The sequence below is a fragment of the Hemitrygon akajei genome, chromosome 5, assembly GCF_048418815.1.
Source record: "Hemitrygon akajei chromosome 5, sHemAka1.3, whole genome shotgun sequence".
NCBI classification, from domain to species: domain Eukaryota; kingdom Metazoa; phylum Chordata; class Chondrichthyes; order Myliobatiformes; family Dasyatidae; genus Hemitrygon; species Hemitrygon akajei.
In genome coordinates this window covers 185,099,410-185,119,744 of record NC_133128.1, presented here as the reverse complement: position 1 = coordinate 185,119,744, position 20,335 = coordinate 185,099,410, and the positions used below count along the sequence as shown (strand labels likewise).

Below are 20,335 nucleotides of genomic sequence, written 5' to 3'. Positions count from 1 at the left end.
TTATGCTGGCTGTTTTACTGAGGCAGTGAGAAGCGTGGCCTGTTTTGTGATGTGCTTCAGTTCCCTTGTAGTCATGGGCTACAAATTGAGGATCAGAGGACATGTCAGTTTTTTTTTTAGCTTGAGGAAATAGGTGTGTTGGCCATGGTTTCTGTGGCCCAAAAGGATATTGGTGATGTTCAGTCTGAGGAACTTTGAACACATTTGGTATCAGCACCACTGATGTAAATGGAAGAGTGCACTGTCAATGACCAATTGATTTGATTGGTTGACACTGAGGGAAGGGTTGTTACCATGACACCGTGCCATTTGGCACTTTATCTCCTTCCTGTACTGTCTTGTGATTTGAAATTCAGTGTATTATGTCACTACAAATTGTAGAGAAAGTTTGAGAATCTGCCCAGTTATGAATGTATTGGGAGTGGAGTAAAAGGCTGAGGATGCAGCTTTGTGGGAACAATTGGGAATTTTTGTTACTTAGTCTTGTAGTCTGGAAAAACTTGCAGCAGCATCAAGGCCCACTGAATTAGATGAGCAGTTTAAGAAAATCATGAATAATTGCTACTTTTCTAGTTGGGAAGAATGCATTTGGAGCTACATCCTTTTGGTGCAAGTTGACCATGGTGTTGATGTACCGAGGTAGTGATTAGGGTTGTGCAGGTTTGAGAATCAAGTACAAGGGAAGTAACTCTTGATATTAGTAGTGTGGGATTTTTGGCTTTGTTCCTCCTGCCCATTGTTAAGATGGCATGGCCTGGATTTTGGGGAGTTTTGTCTTGAGAAAGCACCTCGTAGGTTTTTGCAGGTGTGGAAGGGTGTTGCCTACACAATGTATTGGTCAGAGTTCACTACCCTCTACAGCTTGCCCTACTAAACATTCAAGTTGCCATACCAGACCATGATGCAACTGTTCAGTACATCTGCAGATGTTTTAGTTTTGGGTGACATGCCATGTCTCCTTAACCTTCATGTTCTGCGAAGAATTTTGCATCAAAGTGCAAACACCTTAGAACTGCTATATTAAAAATAAGGCTAGGCAAAAGTAATAAATCCTATTTGTGTGCCAGGGCCTTTTAGTATCTTACCAAAAATGCTAAAGAAACTTAAATGCAACGATATACTTCAAAAGATTCATAAACTTGAAGGAGTGGAAAGTGAAGCTTGTAGAATATCCACTTGCACATTCTTAATAGGAAAGTAAATTGAGTAACCATTGTAGTTGGAATCAATTTTATCACCCCTTAAATCATAATTAAGATTTGCAATAACCACTAACTTCTAGTGCAGTATTCAATCTTGAGATGCTAGTAAGATCAACCTCGTTCTATTAGCTGTGTGACCACTCTTCTAATGGGCTGTTCTTAAAAGAAAGACGGAAGGGTATTATTCTCTGGAATTTTTTTTATCTGTATAGAAAGAATCGTAGAAGATCATGAATCAGTGATGCAGGTACAATCAAGTTGGGCGATGGATACAGACTGTAGATTGTACTTCAAAAAAAGTAATGCCAAGTATGAATACTTTAGAAATCCAATGGTAAGTGAGATCAGCTATTTGAATCTATAATAGTTGATTGTTTTATTCTCAAAATTGGATAAAATGAGAGAATAATAACACTGAGGGAAATGTATTATCTGAGTGTTTAATTTTATAACCATTCTTGTTTATTTTTGTGCACGCTTAAAGTGCATTGTAAAGGTTATTTACCTTTAATGGAATATTGGCAAAAAAACTGCATTTTTTTGAGGGCTTGAGATTTTATGGGAAATGGCAGAAAATTATCCATGCAGATTATATACCTGGAAAATTGGTGTACTTTTTTAACTAAAAGTGGGGAAGTGCACATGCACTTAAGTAATTGTGTATATAACAGCATAGCTTTTCTATTTTTGTTCCCAAGTCAAAGTTCTAAAGGTTAAATCTAAGTTTAAACCAAGTTTTGCTGACCAGAAAGAATTGGTTTTTGTACATTGAGCCAGATTTTTGAAGTTGGTAACTATTTTGAAATGCCAGAGGTTTCGTATGTTAACTTTTTCAACAAGTTCAGCAAATGGGATTTTAGTACATATTGAAAATAAATGCAAGATGTCCTGAACTCTAGCTGGACTAAGGTATGTTGAATAAGAATAATGTGGTCAAAAATATGTTGGAAAGTACAGAACTCCATGCAAGAATTTGTTCAAATGTGTTTTATTTTCTCTCCTAGTTTTTCCCAGAAAACATGGTGTCTAGTTGCAATGAAACAGATAGTTTAAGTTATTCACAGTTGACACAGGTAAGGAATTTCAAACAATGATACTAAACTGGGAACAGTAAGTTTTTAAACCTATTTGTCTGAGTTGCTGGGGTGGGCTGATTTGAATGAAAACTAGGTTTTTTAAAAAAAAGATTGTTTAGCAGTTTCAAAGAATCTTGAGCAAGCACAGATGAAAGTGAATTTAACTTAAGCTGATGGTGAGAATGTAGGAATAAAGAATGAAATTATGGAATGAGTAATTATGTGCTTTGGAAAATTTGAGGTGACTGGAATTGGAGGAATGGTTAGGAGGGGCAGAGGCACTGGATGGCAAGCAGCAGGTTTTTTGTATAGTTGAACATTGAATTTTATTTGAAGGTCGCTTCACAAAATAGCACTTTATCAGATTTTGGGTCTTTTGTACTCATTGATACATAACTATCTTACAGACATGCACAGTAATCTCTCTCAACATAGTTCACAATCTGATGTATCTTATGTAGTTGACTGGTCTGAATAAGGTCCTCAATTGGCAGTTGTTGCATACAGAAGCAAGTCTTAATGGATGGGTTATGTTTTTTTAGTCAAAATCCCCATCTCCATGTTACAACTTCCACCACAAACATTTCCACAACTTGCTGTCCAAATTTACTGTTTTACATGAGCAAGAAAACTTGATTAAAAGCTGATCCTTTGATTTGTACATACTTTTGCAAATTGTTTAGGAGTTCCTGAGTTCAAGAATGTGTCCTGAAATTCATGGGCATCTCCAAAGTAGAGAGCAAGGAAAGAAGAGCTGGAAAAAATACTATTTCATCTTGCGAAGATCTGGATTGTACTTTTCTACCAAAGGAACATCAAAGGCAAGAAAATGATGCAAATTCAATTCCATTCTGAAATTGTCCTGCTGAATTTTAACACTGCAAAAATTTCAGTCTCCAGTTTGTGTTTTAACTCAGAATAACAAGAAATTTGAGTCTTTCGGCTGTTGATTATATGATCAATGTTTGTAATGGTCACTATACAAAATGGTGACATGCTGAAATGTACAAGAGCATGAAATTCAATGAGGCTCCACAGATTCCTGAAGAATTTGGGTAAGTTTGTAGTGTACAAGAAGGCTCAGTGGCAAGTCGGCCTTTTGTCATGTTTAGTGAAGATGAGTATTGGGTTCTGGTGGGATGATTCTGGTCAATGCAGTACTGGAATAAATTGGCTCCAAAAAGTGCATAGGATATTGCTCGGCGTAGAATTGAGTGGCAGAGTATAGATGGAGGTATAAGGCACTCCTTCCCTCTGCTCACCTGCAGGTCAACCTTGGATAAGGTTTAGCACCTCTTAGCCCCCTGATCAGGGTCAAGTGAAGCCATGGGAGCAGGGGGTGGATGGTCATATGAACAGCTGGTGCACGTCAGATCCTGGTTATGTGACCACTGATGCCATTGTCCTACACCATGCTCACCTACATCATATGACACAGCACTTAATGAACAAGAATTATTTGAGTTGAAAGTGACTTGTTTGGTTAATGTATCTTTAGAACAGTGGAGATTGGAGGAAGATGTTATGGAAAGATCAGTGTAGGCAGGAGGAATGAGTCATACTTGTTTCCTTAATTTTATAACACTGCAACTTGAATCTGGATGTTGGAGAATCAAGGGGAAAGCTTGAATTTTTGTTTGATTCTCCAAAGGGTATTTTGAACTTTAATTTCTTAGTACATGCCAGATACCTGGATGGATAAATCTGTGGGGAATAAACTCAATAGCAGACTTTTAACATGTACACAGTGGGTTTAAAATTAACCTGTTTACTGCTTTTCCTCAATTTCTCCAATATGTCTTCAATTTCAGTCTTAATTTCATTCCTATTTGAATTTAATCTGTCTGCATCTCTCCAAGTTTAGATGCTCATTTGAGAATTAACAGAATCTTGATCATGTGGCCATCTTGCTACAAAACTATAGGATATCTCTTCCTGTGTACCTAGTAATGAAAGCATGATTTGCTGTGTTGAAACCCGTAATTAGGGTTTTCTTTAATTTAAAAAAAAATTCCTAATTCTGTGGTACTTGAAGTTGTGTGACTTTGCAGAGAAATCCCCTCTGCTGTCTGTCCCCTCTATGCTGTGAGCTGAAGTCTGTTTGTAACAGTTAGTCAATCTGTAATGAGTCTGAAGAGGAGCAACTTCTGGTAACTGACTGTCACCGTCCTCTGATGGCACTCCATGTCTTAGTGGGATATCTTTGGATGGACTGGGTCACTCTGACAAGTGCCCCTTAGAAACTCTGCTTAACACGTACAATTGCAATGGTTGCTTTTCCCTTTGAGTTTGTTTTCCACTCTCCTCCCTTCCCCTCTTCCCTGCCCAACTCGCTCTACACCATGATGTACCATCAATAACTCTCGGAGACGTGAGGCGAGATATAGGCTTTTATTGGCTGGAAGAAAGAACAAGCAGCAAATGACCACCACACTACATCCTGGAGACTGAGGCCGGGGCTGTGTCTCCAATCGCCTTTATACCGGGGTCAGCGGGGTGGGTGGGGGGGGGGGGGGGCGGGCGTGTCCAGACAGGTATATGCAGTTCACCACACACCAGGAATCACAGCTGGATGTAGGCACAAGTATGGAAGCTGACTGCATGTTACTATTTTATAGAAATTGAGTTAATTCAAAGCTGAAATATAAATGGTTAGTTAAAAACTGGAATACTTGGTACATTTCTACTGTCACTGGTCAAAGTGACTTGATGAAACACTAAATCTGGAAAACCTTAATATTCATCTTTTGCATTCCTTGTCTGTTTTTAATCTCATTTTGCTTCCGTATGTTTCTGATAACAAGTTCCATAGCTAAAATATTAAATCTGCTCCCCCTTGGTAACCTTTTGCAGAGGTGACTAGTGTGTGTGTCTGTGATATAATTTCTGTAAGTGAACTGATCTGTCCAAACAATTAAGCTTTCCTATCACCTTCCTGCTACTTTGTCAATTAGTGACACCTTTTGTTTATCCTCCACTTTCCAGCTTTTGTAAGGATGGGTTGTGGAAATTTGCAGGTTTAAATAAGGACCATCTAAAAGACTAGGCAATATTGGGAGAGCTGATGTTTTCTGCTTTGTCTGGACTGGAACCAAGTATTTTCCATTATTATTCACAAATGATCCAAAGCATTAACTTAGGATCTGGATATCATTTGTAAAGCTAATTTATTTACCTACCACCTTTTTAAATACTGCTTACCTAGGCCATTTCAAAGTAAATTCGTTATCAAAGTACATAATGTTTCTTTCATATGAAGAAAGACTGGATCGACTAGGCTTATAGTGGAAATTTAGAGATGGAGGGGGGGATCTTATTGAAACATAAAATTCTAAAGGGATTGGGCAGGCTAGATGCAGGAAGATTGTTTCTGATGTTGGGGAAGTCCAGAATGAGGGGTCACAGTTTGAGGATAAAGGGGAAGCCTTTTAGGACCGAGATGAGGAAAAACTTCTTCACACAGAGAGTGGTGAATCTGTGGAATTCTCTGCCACAGGAAACAGTTGAGGCCGGTTCATTGGCTATATTTAAGAGGAAGTTGGATATGGCCCTTGTGGCTAAAGGGATCGGGGATATGGAGAGAGAGCAGGTACAGGGTTCTGAGTTGGATGATCAGCCATGATCATACTGAATGGTGGTGCAGGCACGAAGGGCCGAATGGCCTTGCTCCTGCACCTATTTTCTATGTTTGCATAAGATGCATTTCCCAAGAGGGGGAAACTCAGGACAAGCTACTACTCCATGTGCTTTTCCAATTGTGGATCAACCTGGCCTACCTCGTTAAAACAAATCGTGGCTTTATTAGTTTCCCAAGGTGTGATCTCATAATCAAATCAAACTTCTCCCAAATGAAATTAATCTTAAATGGTTGATCACTGCACTATGCTAACAAGCTATATTGTACTTGTAATTAACAATTATCAGATAACATTTCATTTTTGAAAAATTTCAGAATTTTACAATGAGATTAGAAAATTGTAAAAACCATTTACACTCTAATTGACCTGTAAACAGAAACTAATGAAGCTGAAACTAATGAAGCAGATATTTGCAGAGCTATTGATAGTGTTGTGCTATTCTAATTTGCACAAGCTCAATGAAACTCATTGTTTTGAGTTTAGAGACTGCTTTGAAATTGAAAATTTACAAATTGAGTTTACTAATGTTTTATTGTAGAGTTCTAATATCCTTTACCTTTCAAAGTTTGGGGGGATTTGAAACTGGAGATGCCTCTAACCTACCTCACTGTCTAATTTACAAAATAAGAAACTGATAGAATAGTTTTAAATTAATTTTGAATATTTTTGTGCAGACCTGAAATTGGCCATCACTAACTTTTGCCAGGGTAATCGAGCTTCAGCAAGACTAATTAAAGTACAATTGCTTTTGAAGGTGAACGTTGTATGAGGTATGTAGATTTTTGTCTGTCCAGTTGGAATTTTCTTAACATTTAAACATTTAGAATGAAGGCAGTTTTCAGGCCATTTTTTAAAAAAAAATTAAAAAATTAAAAAATAATCCTGCTCAGAGCAATGGTTGGTCCACACAACTGTTATTAAAAATGGGAGCTTTGGAGTGGAAACATTCTGGTTTGTCAAATCAAGGATTATGTTCCGAAACCTTGGATGACAAGAGATGTAATTTGGTCGAGAGAAGCAAGTTGTATTTAGGAAACTGAAATTGGGCTAGGCATTAAGGAATACAAAGCAGCACAGAATTCCAGAAGGCCAGAAGAGTCCTCAGCAAGTTGGAAATCCCAAGCCATTTTATACAAGAGGATAGTGAGGATGGACATAAAGGACAAGAACATTTTGGGTTGAACTGGAGGAGCAGGTTGAGGGTACTAAATTGGTATGTTGTTGTTGACTAAACCAAACCATTCAAGCTGTAACTGGAAGTTTTTATTTACTCGATCTGCAGAGAATCTAAATCTCCCCCTTGTGACAAACGTTTTGAAGTCTTTAACAACAGTTAAATGATTAACTAGTTTCAATGGCTATAATCAGTTTAACTGTTTGAGTCGGTAACTGCAGGATTACTTTTACAATGACTCATCCCCACTAGTGGAACTCCTTTGAGTATTAAATATTAATACAAAATCGAATCTGAGTATTAAATCTGTTCAAAGCTCAAACGATTCCAGATGCCTTAATTGTAATTTAACTTTGTGTGATGGCTCGAAGATGCAACCAGCCAGATCAAGTGATGAAACGGATCTGTCCTGAGCTGGTCATTAAGTGGCAGGAATATAAAAGATTCTACAGATGCTGGGATTCCAGAGTATCAATTTTGGAGGAACTCGGCAGTTCAGGCTGCATCTGTAGAGGGGAAACCAATGTTTTGACTGAGAACCTTCAAGTTGCAATGAAATACCTTTAACATCAGAATTGGATTATGTATAATATAGCCATGCGCTATTTTGATGTGAAGTTTTCAGTGACCACCAATAACGTGAATATTCATTGTCTTCTCGTGTAGTTTCAGCAGGATAAAATGTCTCACGCTGCGGCTTTGCTAACATTAAATTATCATTTGAAGTTGTATTGTGAATAGGTTTTATTATGAAAACAGGTTCTCATTTGAAGTAGCTATATTCACAATTCTGTACCTCCTAAATCCCTGACAAGTGCCTTGCATTAGAGTCACTAAGGAGGACATGAATGATACCGAGGTTAGTGAAGGGAATGCTGATATTTTCTAGACATTTTGGTATCGTAAGGGAGAAGGTGTTTGGACTCTTGAACATAAGATGATGGGTCTGGTGGGTCTATCCCAGAATGAGAGGAGTGTGTCCTTGACAGATCTTTGTATTCTCCCTTGTCTCAAGACTGGGGTAAGACAATAATCCCATATGATGTAGGAACAGAATTGAGCCATTTGGGTCCATTAAGCCTTCTCTACCATTGGATCATGGCTGATCCAAATTTTCCTCTCAGCCCCAATCTCCTGCTTCTTCCCATATCCCTTTATGCCCTGACCAATCAAGAATGAAGGATAGGCAGTGTTGTGGGGAATGGGGGGAAAAAACCCAGCAAATAATAGATGAGTCTTGAATCAAAATGGGGAAGTGATGAGAGGAAGTTCTTGGCATAGATTTGAAAAAGCATAGGAATATTAGACAGTCAGCATAGCTTTATGGTGGGGGGTGAGAACAGTATGTTATGAACAATTTAAATTTCTGTAGAAGCTGCGACTTTGGAGTGGAGTAAGTCGCTTGACAAAGCTATGGGTTGATCCAGAAGGTTGTCATGTGGGATCCATGGTGACTTTATATATTATATATCAATCAAATTTGGTTGACCTTCGACGGGATAATGGAGGCGATGATAGTGGGGTCTGCAGGAATTGGTGCTGGAACCTATTTTATGATAAATGATTTAGATGAAATTGTTTCACAACATCCCTTTCTATCCATAAACTCCATTTTTTTTTTGGTTCGCAAGGGATATAGCAGGATTTAAGACTACTTGGATATATGGGTGGAGAAATGGCTGATGGAGTTTAATATGGGCAAGCTTGAGGCTAAGCATTCTGGTAGGTCAAATATAAGGAATGATTTAAAAATGTAAACAGTGAAGCACAAAGCAGGAGGAACTCCGCAGGACAGGCAGCACCCATTGGAGGGAATGGACGAATCACATTTTGGGTCAATGGAAGAATCATTGAGAGCATTGACATAGAGGAATCTTGGGACAAGTCCACAACTCTCCTAAAAGTGGCAACACAAGTGCCTTAAAAAGTGATATGACAATGGTTGCTATCATTGGTCAGGATGTGGTGTAAGATTGTGAACTTGCGTGTTACAGCTGTCTAAAGCTCAAGTTGGGCCATGTTCGAGGTATTGCATGTACTGTTAGCTGCATTGTAGGACAGATGTGGAAGTTTGGAGAATGCCAGCACAAGGAATTTGTAGGTCTTGCCAAAGGAGGTGGTTGAAGCAGAGATGTTGAGGCACAAGGGCACCCTAAGAATGGAAGGATGTGGTTCAATGCAGGCAGCTAGGATAAGCTTAATTTGGCATAGTCAGCGCAGAAGATCCTATTCTGGTGCTGACTGTTACAAAACTGCTTTTGTTTTCGAGGATTAAGTTATTAATATTTGGCAATTGTTTACCATTTATTTGTGTAGCAGTAAAATTGAAATCTGCCAGTGATTATTGATCAGTAATTTTTCAGTATTCCTGGTGAGGAGGAATCTAACACAAGATATTATATTGAATGTACTTGTATTTTTCCTGACTAGTCTGTCTAAACTTTACTCTTCCTCTAATCCTATCTGAGCAGCATTATTTCCTCAAATGCTTGTCTGTGCAAGTGACTTTTTGGACATGGGTTGATCTGGTGCATTGAACTTCTTGTATCGGGGTCATGCTATGAAGTGTGTGTGAGAATTCATGGAAGATCCAATTGTATTTTTAGATAGATACTTTATTCATCCCCATGGGGAAATTCAACATTTTTTCCAATGTCCCATACACTTATTGTAGCAAAACTAATTGCATACAATACTTAACTCAGTAAAAATATGATATGCATCTAAAATCACTCTCAAAAGTGGCTTTTTTAAAACGTGTTGGGCTTGAAATTCTGCCCTGTGTTCGTTTAGGAAGAGAGACAACTAACACCGGAATATTACAAAACGTGGCGTTATTGCAGAATTCGTAACTGGCACAGCGAATCCACGGAGTCGCTGGAGAAGGCGTTCTGTTTTCCCTTACAATCTGCTCTTATTTATACCCCTTTTCCCCCCAGCAACACCCCCCGTTACATATTAGGTAATATCGGGCACTTGTGTCCATCTTATTGGCCCCGCAGCCATATGCTCACGAGTTACCTGTTTCTTTTGTTTACTGAATCGCGTGACACTAGTAGTTTCGATGTAGCGGGGTCCCCCAGTTTCGCTCCCCCCTCCCTCGCATCCCAGCCTCCTAACATTATGTGTGTTACGTGAGCCACTCCTGACCTGTAATGGCAAGTCCCGAATTAACCCCAACAAACGTTAAGACTGTTTCAGAATACAGTTTAATTTCTGGTATGCCATGAAATTTGTTATGCCGTAGCAGTACACTGCAATGCATAATAATAAAAAAAACTAAATTAGACAAGAGTGTATTTTAAAAAAATTAAGTATTACATAGAGGAAGAAAGTGAGGCAGTCGAGTCACAAAAGGGATTACCAGCATCTGCAGATTTTCCAAGTGACACAGTGCTGGAGGAACTGTCCTAGTAGCACCTATGGAAAAGAGTACAGTTGGTCTTGAAGCATTTTGGCCCAAAACACTGGAGAGAATAAAGATGAGGAGTTAGGTGGAAGGGAGGGAGAAATGCAAGGTGATGGGTGAAACTAGGAGGGGCAGGGGTGAAGTAAAGAACTGGGAATTAGATTAGTGAAAGAGATAACAGCACTGGAGAAGGGCAGAATCTAATGACAGAAGGCCATGGAAGAAAGAAAGGAGTAGGTGCAGTAGAGGGGGGGTGGTGGGTAGACAAGAAGATGAGGTGTGAGAGGGAGGAAATGGGATGGGGAATGGAGGGGGGGGGGGGGTCCATTACTAGAAGTTCAATCTATGTTCATGCCATCTGGTTGGAGGCTACCCAGACAGAATACAAGATGTTGCTCCTCCAGATTGTGTGGCCTCCACTACAGTAGAGAAGGCCAAGAATGAATGTCAGAATGGGAAGTTGGAACTAAATTGAGCGGCCACTAGGAGATCATGCTTTTTCTGGCTGCGCTTGGTGAAGCAGTCTCAATCTCCATCAGGTCTCACCAATGTATAGGAAGCCACACCGGGAATAACAGATGCAATGGATGACCTCAAAAGCTAATGGTAGTGTTCAATATTCATTCAGAAATCTGGCAGAGGAAAGCTGTTTCTAAATCACATTCAGAGCCATATTGCACTTTTTGCTTCAGATGTGTGAATTGGTCATTTACTGGGATAAGTAAAATAAAATTTAACTGGTAGGTTTAATTCAAAGATTAATGATTTAATAAATGTACAAAATGGTTGAATAGTATTCTAGAAAGTGAACTTCAGAATTTATACACAGTTTGAAACTTGTGTTTTTGGAAGACATAGCAGTGTCAGTGTCATTAATTAGTGTACCCTTTACTGGAACCATTTTCTCAAATGAGAAATAACTGGTGTCCTAAATTTGTTATCTGAATAATGAATAACTTGTGATTTAAAATTTGTGCTGTTCTCAATTTTCTAGGTGATTTTTGTACTTGTTAACAAGTATGAACACTAACAGAAGTTGCCAAGAGTTAATAGTAGAGTATTTTACCTTGATGCTTGTTCTCAAAGCAAGTGGGTTATTTTTTTAAACTTCAGGCTTTTGACTTCACTGAAGGTATATTTTAAAAACTTAATTTTAATATCTCATGCTGTTTAGGGATTTACCAGAACAGCACATTTGATGGTGGCCAGAGTGGCTGTTTTAAGATGTTGAAATTTTCTAATTCCAAACCTGGTGTTGGGACTTGAGTGAGATCTTCCATTTCATTTTGAGTTACCTGTTTCTAGGTAACTTGGCAAAAGGAAAGATGGACCTTAACAGCCATAGCAGCTACACTCAAAGTAAATTACTTTGTCATACAAATGTGTTACTTGTCATGACATTCCTCTCACTGCTGAAAATGAAGTATAAATTCCATCAATAGAGCAAATGTAGAGGCAGATAACAGTATGCATTTGCTTCCGTGACTGGCTGAGACGGTGTCTGTACCTTAATTAAATGTGAATGAAATTATTTTCACTGACAAAGCTTTTACAGAGAAAAATCTTTTAAATAGTGGATAGTACATGAAACTGTGGGTTAGTTTCCTCCAGATGCTGCATTGTTTGATGGAATGGTGAATCAAGTTTATTAGCACCGTACCTATCTTGTAATGAGATATGAAAGGAGTGCAAAAAGAGCAATATGGGAGGTAGTGTTTGATTTCGTGGACGGATAGATCTGATGGCAGAAGGGAAGAAGCTGTTTCTGAAATTGCTTTTCTAGACTCTTGTACCAGCTCCCTGATGGTAGTAATGAGAAAAGGATATGCCCTCAATGACAGTTCTTAATGATACTGCCTTACAAAGATGCTCTTGATGGTGGGGAGGCTACTTCCCACTGTGGGGGCTGGCTGGTTCTATGTCCCGCTAGCTTTTTAATGATCCTGTGCATTGGAGCCTCTGTACCAGGCAGTGATGCAGCCAGTCAGAATGATCTCCACAGTATAACTGTAGAAATTTGCTGAAGTCTTTGAGATCCAAAACTACAATCTCCTAATGAAGTGTAGTTACTGGCATTCTTCCATCGTGATTGCATCAGTTTGTTGGGCCCAGGATAGAATCTCAGATGTGGACACCCGGACTCCTTTGCAGCTGCACTAATGCCTCTGGAGACTGGGGTGTGTTCTCTGCATTTGCCCTTGCTGCCATCTATAAACAATCCCTTTTCCTTGCTGATGAGTGCAAGATTGTGACACCACTTAACAAACTATTCCCTGACTCCTGTACATCTTGTTACTGTATGAAATTCTGCTAACAGTTGTCATTGGCAAATTTATATATGGTGTTCAAGCTGTGCCTGGCCCCACTCGAGTGCAGAGAGAATACAGCAGTAGGCAAAGCACACATCCTTGAGGTGGGCTTGTGATTCTCTGCGATTCCAACCTTCACTGACTGATCTCATCCAATGAGGAAGTTGAAGATCCAATTGCAAAGGCCTAGGTTTTAAAACTTGTCGGTTAGTACTGAGGATGTTAAATGATGAGCTGCAATCAGTAAACAGCAGCCTGATGTAGAAACAGCTGTTGTCCTGGTAGTACAAGTTTGAGTAGAGAGCAGTTCTGGTTGCTTCAGACTTAAATCCTAACAGAAATGCATTAGGGTAGCCTCATAGAACATAGGAAAATACAGCACATTACAGGCCCTTTGGCCCACAATGTTGTGCTGACCCTCAAACCCTGCCTCCCATATACCCCCCCCCACCTTAAATTTCTCCATATACCTGTCTAGTAGTCTCTTAAACTTCACTAGTGTATCTGCCTCCACCACTGACTCAGGCAGTGCATTCCACGCACCAACCACTCTCTGAGTGAAAAACCTTCCTCTAATATCCCCCTTGAACTTCCCTCCCCTTACCTTAAAGCCATGTCCTCTTGTACTGAGCAGTGGTGCCCTAGGGAAGAGGCGCTGGCTATCCACTCTATCTATTCCTCTTAATATCTTGTACATCTCTATCATGTCTCCTCTCATCCTCCTCTCCAAAGAGTAAAGCCCTAGCTCCCTTAATCTCTGATCATAATGCGTACTCTTTAAACCAGGCAGCATCCTGGTAAATCTCCTCTGTACCCTTTCCAAGGCTTCCACATCCTTCCTATAGTGAGGCAACCAGAACTGGATACAGTACTCCAACTGTGGCCTAACCAGAGTTTTATAGAGCTGCATCATTACATCGCGTCTCTTAAACTCTATCCCTTGACTTATGAAAGATAATACCCATAAGCTTTCTTAACTGCCCTATCTACCTGTGAGGCAACTTTCAGGGAACTGTGGCCATGTACCCCCAGATCCCTCTGCTCTTCCACACTACCAAGTATCCTGCCATTTACTTTATACTCTGCCTTGGAGTTCTCTTGAAGTTCACACTTCTGGGTTGAACTCCATCTGCCACTTCTCAGCCTACTTCTGCATCCTATCAATGTCTCTCTGCAATCTTTGACAATCCTCTACACTATCTACAACACCACCAACCTTTGTGTCGTCTGCAAACTTGCCAACCCACCCTTCTACCCTCACATCCAGGTCGTTAATAAAAATCACAAAAAGTAGAGGTCCCAGAACAGATCCTTGTGGGACACCACTAGTCACAACCCTCCAATCTGAATGTACTCTCTCTACCATGACCCTCTGCTTTCTGCAGGCAAGCCAATTCTGAATCCACCTGGCCAAACTTCCCTGGATCCCATGCCTTCTGACTTTCTGAATAAGCCTACCATGTGGAACCTTGTCAAATGCCTTACTAAAATCCATGTAGATCACATCCACTGCACTACCCTCATCTATATGCCTGGTAACCTCCTCAAAGAACTCTATCAGGCTTGTTAGACACAATCTGCCCTTCACAAAGCCATGCTGACTGTCCGTGATCAGACCATGATTCTCTAAATGTCCATAGATTCTGTCTAAGAATCTTTTCCAACAGCTTTCTCATACTGACTCAAAAGAGGATCCTGCTACATTACTCGCCCTTTCTGTAGCTGTAATAGTATCCCTGACCAGTAATGCCTCCCCTTCTCCCCCCCCCCCCCCCATCCCTTTAAAAGCACTGAAATCCAGGAATATTGAGAATCCATTCCTGCCATGGTGCCAGCCAATTCTCTGTAATGACCACTACATCATAATTCCATTTATGTATCCAAGCTGTCAGTTCATCACCTTTGTTGCTGATGCTGCTTGCATTGAAGTACACACACTTTAGCCCTTCTACCTTTACACCCTTTATTCTGCTTCTCTTTCCTCTGTTATATCCGACTTTACTCCATGCACTTCTTTCACTGCTCTATTGCTTCGGGTCCCATTTCCCCCTTGCAAATTAGTTTAAACCCTCCCGAGCCATGCTAGCAAACCTACCTGCAAGGATATCGCTCCCCCTCGAGTTCAGGGGCAACACATCCTCTGAGGATTTATCTAATTTACTGTACTTTTGATCTGTTTTTAAACATATTAGATCAAGGGCATCGATTCTATTAATTTGGTGCAGTAGGATTTCAGTATAAAATATTCTCAATCTACCTGTACTTCTGAGTAACTGATTTGTTATTGGCTGGCCAGTATACAAGTACGGAACAGCTTCACTTGCAGCAATGAAATACTGAATGCCACAGTTGTAGCATCAACAGTGTTGGGCCAATGCCAGTTGACCAGAAGCTCTAGTTTGTATCGTACTCTTATCGCATTCTTGTAGAGATCCTCCCTTGTAACAAACATAAATGAACTTGGACTCTATTCCAGCCTTCAGTTGTCTGAAGATGCTGTTACTTAGTTTCTATAAATTATACAAATACTTCTGTTGAAAATTGGCTTTATCCTTGACCTTGTGATTTCCTATTATGAAGAATTTGGGTTTAACTGTTATGAAGCCAAACTGAAGTTTTAACCTTGGCAATACTTCTGTATCCATTTATAGCTGTACGCCAGTCTTCAGGGCTGCATTGCTGTTTAGAATAATACTTTGGCACTTAAAGATGTAGCCCTCAGTGTTTTGCATTGGATTGATATGAAATTGCTCTTTGTTACGATTGTGCATCTTTTCCAGTAGTATTTCTGAAATTTGTCCTCCAGCAGTTGTTATAGTTTCAGTGTTGGCAAACTTTCTAAATAAACCCTGTATTAGTTCCACTGTGGCGGGCTGCTACGCGCAGCGCTGAAATTACGACACGGAGTCGATAAACTGCAGCCACAGAATCTCTTTATTTCAAAAACACAGTCTTGCTTTAAAGCCTGTCTCCCCCACTCGATACTTCGAGAGGCAAGTAACTGAAACTCCTTGAGGCTATCTACCTTTGTCTCTGGCTCTGGCTAATTGTCCGCCGGTTCGAGTGTGCTAGTAATTGGGTCGCCACACCACCTTGGTTGTCAGTGCCAAAAACAGTTGTTCATTTCAAGTAGCGAACACGAGGAAATCTGCAGATGCTGGAAATTCAAACAACAACACACACAAAATGCTGGTGGAACACAGCAGGCCAGGCAGCATCAAAGGGAGAAGCGCTGTTGACGTTTCGGGCCGAGACCCTTCGTCAGGACTAACTGAAAGGAGAGATAGTAAGAGATTTGAAAGTAGGAGGGGGAGGTGGAAATGTGAAATGATAGAAGACCGGAGGGGGTGGGATGAAGCTAAGAGCTGGAAAGGTGATTGGCAAAAGTGATACAGAGCTGGAGAACGAAAAGGATCATGGGACAGGAGGCCTAGGGAGAAAGGAAGGGGGAGGGGAGCACCAGAGGGAGATGAAGAACAGGCAGAGTGATGGGCAGAGAGAAAAAAACAAACAAATATGTCAGGGATAGGGTAAGAAGGGGAGGAGGGGCATTAACGGAAGTTAGAGAAGTCATTGTTCATGCCATGTATAAGGTGTTGTTCCTCCAACCTGAGTGTCGCTTCATCTTGACTGTAGAGAAGGCCATGGATAGACGTATCAGAATGGGAATGGGACGTGGAATAAAAATGTGTGGCCACTGGGAGATCCTACTTTTTCTGGCGGACCGAGCGTAGGTGTTCAGCCAAACGGTCTCCCAGTCTGCATCGGGTCTCACCAATATATAAAAGGCCACACCAGGAGCACCGGACGCAGTATACCACACCAGCCGACTCACAGGTGAAGTGTCGCCTCACCTGGAAGGACTGTCTGGGGCCCTGAATGGTGGTGAGGGAGGAAGTGTAAGGGCAGGTGTAGCACTTGTTCTGTTTACAAGGATAAGTGCCAGGAGGGAGATCGGTGGGAAGGGATGGGGGGGATGAGTGGACAAGGGAGTTGTGTAGGGAGCGATCCCTGCAGAAAGCAGCAAGGGCGGGGGGAGGGAAAGATGTGCTTGGTAGTGGGATCCTGTTGGACGTGGCGGAAGTTATGGAGAATTACACGTTGGACCTGGAGGCTGGTGGGGTGGTAGGTGAGGACAAGGGGAACCCTATCCCAAGTGGGGTGGTGGGCGGTTGGGATGAGGGCAGATGTGCAGGAAATGGGAGAGATGTGTTTGAGAGTAGAGATGATGGTGGAAGAAGGGAAGCCCCTTTGTTAAAAGTGCACCGAAGCAGCAACATTTTTTGAGCTAGAAAGTCTGCAGATGCTGGAAATCCAAAGCAACACGTACAAAATTCTGGAGGAACTCAGCAGGTCAGGCAGCATCAATGGAAATGAATGAATAGTGGATGTTTTGGGCATGGATGCTACCTGACCTGAATTTTGTTACCTTTGATTCTAATACTAACATTTTGGTTTAAAAACAATATAACTGACTTGATGGAAAACAAAAATTAGTGCAATAAAATCTTTGATTTGAGATGAATAAATGTTGGGGTACAGGCAGAATAGGCCATTCTTGGTCAAGTCACAAAAACTAAGATTTCACTAGTTCTGGATCTTTCCTGTAAGGCAAAGCCTGACTGCTAGGCCATTAACAGGTCCACAAATTGCCAGTTATCTAGATTTTTCATCTCTAAAGACATTGTTTATTGTTCTTCCCTACAATCTTCAATAGCTATAAAAGCATGATTGCAGAATTTAGAATTAATGACAGGTGTATCATTAGACAACAGATGGACACATTTGGCCAGACTTTCATGATTGTACAAGGAACATGAATTACTGAGCATAGTCTCAAGCTAAAGGATTGACTTATTGTGCTGAGGTGAGATTTTTCTTTGGCTAATCTTGAAAATTCTCCTACCTAAAGCACTCTGTTCAGTTGTACTGTGCATTTTAAAGCAATTAAAGACGATTATTGCTTAGCTAGAGAATGAAACTGGGGGGGGGGGGGCGTGCAGTGAAGATGGAGGTGGGAATGAAATGAAGCTCTTTCATTCTCTCCTGGCAAAGCTGTGCAGGCAGGAGATTTGAAGAAGGGTATGGCTGTTTGTGGACCGGTGCAATACATGACAGAACAACAGCATCCCTGTTCTAAACAGTCAATTTTTCAACATGCCCACAAAAATAAAACGTTCTTCACTTTCATAGACTTTTGAGCTCCAGCAAAATAAATGCAGGGAATTTTTAAGTCTTAGTTGAAAGGTTATCGTTGGTTAATTATCAGTTCTCAAACCAGGTAGTTCATATCTGTTCTCTGGTAGACTTGATCACTGTTTAATCACTTCAGTCTCAATTGATGAAACCATCCCAAAAAGGTCCAAGCTCTGGGAGTAGCACATTTCATTGGTATCCACATAGGAGGAACTAATTTAGTTTCTACTGCAGTCTAAAATGACCAGAGTTAACTGTTACTCTAATTGATCATGGATTTTAATTTCATTAACTTTCTGTGCTTTACTTTGAACCTGAAGTACAGTATCAACCTATTCTGCAATTTTCCAATCCCGGAAATTTGAATGTGAATATTTTAATTCGGAGGACAATGGTGTCGAAGTAGAGGAGTTATGTGCCAGTAAAACTTAACCAGTCTGCAGTAACTCTGTCAAGTTTGGGTTATCGTCAATACGATAATCAGTGACATGTAAATTTCAAATGGTATGAAGGGAGCATTTTGAGATGAAATCTGTTTATAAATAGTATTCTTGTATTCACTTAAATGTAAATTTCAGTCAGTACATGATCTGTCTTTATAGTGGACAGCTGTCTAGGTAATTTATTATAAGATTAAATTACAGAAATGCAGTTGTGTATTCAGTGGAGTAGATATTTTAGACTATTGACTGGTGAGGTTTAATGGCCAACACTGGTACAAGAAGGGTACGGCTACATTATAGACCACCCAACAGTCTGTAGGATTTCTACATTGACTGGGGCTCCCATACTATAAAAGGACTAGGTGGGCTGGAGTTCCTTAAATGTGTTCAGGAAAGTTTCCTTAATATCTAGAGGTCCCAACAAGAGTGAGATTCTTGATCTGTTGGGGACTGAGATGGGGCAGGTGACAGAAGTTTGTGGAGGGGAGCACTTTCTAAATGTCATTGGTTTCAAAGGAAACGTGCAAAAAGACAAGTCTGGTCCCTGGGTAGAGAGTGTAAATTGGAGAGAAGCCATTTTTGATGGTGTCAAAGGATTTGGCACGGTTAGATTGAGACACTGTTTTCTGGCAAAGGTGTACTAAGTGGGCTGTTTTAAAGTGAAATTTTGAGAGCATAAAGCTTGTACGTGCCTGTCAGAGAAAAATGCAAAGATAAATGTAGGTAACCTTGGTTTTCAAGAAAGAGGCCCTGGTTAAGAAAAGTAAACAAGTATAGGCAAGTAGGGAGAAAATGAGGTACTTGTGAGTATAAGAAAGGCAAACAAACACTTAAAGAAATCAGGAGGGCTAAAAAGGCATTGGGTTCCCTGAGCAGACAAGGGGGAGCAGAATCCTAAGGATTCTACAAATGTGAAGAGCTAAAAGACAGCAAGGGACAAAATTGGTCCTCTGGAAGATTGGAATAGTAACCTGTTTATTTTGGGGCTGGGGAGATGGAGACCTTAAATGTTTTATTACATCTGTTTTTATGCTGGAGACAGTCTAGAGGTGAGACAAAGCAGTAATGAGGTCATGAACCCTATACAGATTAGTAGAAGCAGTGCTTGGTGTCTTGAGGCAAATTAGGGTGAACAAATTTCCAGGACCTGGCAAAGATGTTTCCTCCGACCCTGCAAAAGCCAAGTGCAGAAATTGCTAGGGCACTAGCAGAGATTTAATCATCTTTGGCAACAGGTGAGGTACCAAGGGATTGGAGGTCAGCCAATGTTGCTCCACTGTTTAAGGAAGGCTCTAACTGTAAACCAGGAAACTAAGCTGTTGAGCATGGCATCTGTCATGAGAAAGTTATTGGAAGGTATTCTGAGAGACCTGATATGAGTATTTGGATAGATTTGGACTGATTGGGGATGGTCAGCATAGACTTGTATGTGGTAGGTCATGTTTAATTTTGTTTTGAGAAAGTTACCAGGAAAGTTGAAAGCAAGGCAATGTATATTGTCAAATGTCCTGCTGAAGTCCACGAAGGGGAGTCCAGTTGCTTGGTATTCAAGATGAGGTGGTAAATTGGATTAGACACTGGCTTTGAGAGAATCCAGACGTAGTAGATGGTTGCATCTCTGACTGGAGCTGGTGTTGAGGTGTGCTGCAGGGATCGTGTTGGGTTCTTTATCATCTTTGTCAATTATCTGGATGATGCAGTCAACTGGATCAGCAAATTTGTGGATGACACCAAGGTTGGAGGTATAGTGGACAGTGCAGAAGGCTATCATGACTTGCGGAGGGATCTGCATCAGCTGGAAAAAATGGGCTGGATAAAGGCAGTAGGGCCAACCAGGGTAGGTCTTAGTGAATGGTAAGGTGCTGAGTTCAGGGAATGTAGGTCCTGA

At 40.6% G+C, this 20,335-nt stretch overlaps 1 protein-coding gene across 1 annotated transcript in view; it reads left to right on the top strand.

Moving 5' to 3' along the window:
- Positions 1–20,335, top strand: part of grb14 (growth factor receptor-bound protein 14) — a 148,715-nt gene that overhangs the window by 94,639 nt on the left and 33,741 nt on the right. The window contains exons 5-7 of the mRNA XM_073047430.1: positions 1,415–1,536; positions 2,207–2,275; positions 2,962–3,099. Coding sequence (XP_072903531.1) covers positions 1,415–1,536; positions 2,207–2,275; positions 2,962–3,099 — 329 coding nt within the window. The remainder of the gene's footprint in view (positions 1–1,414; positions 1,537–2,206; positions 2,276–2,961; positions 3,100–20,335) is intronic.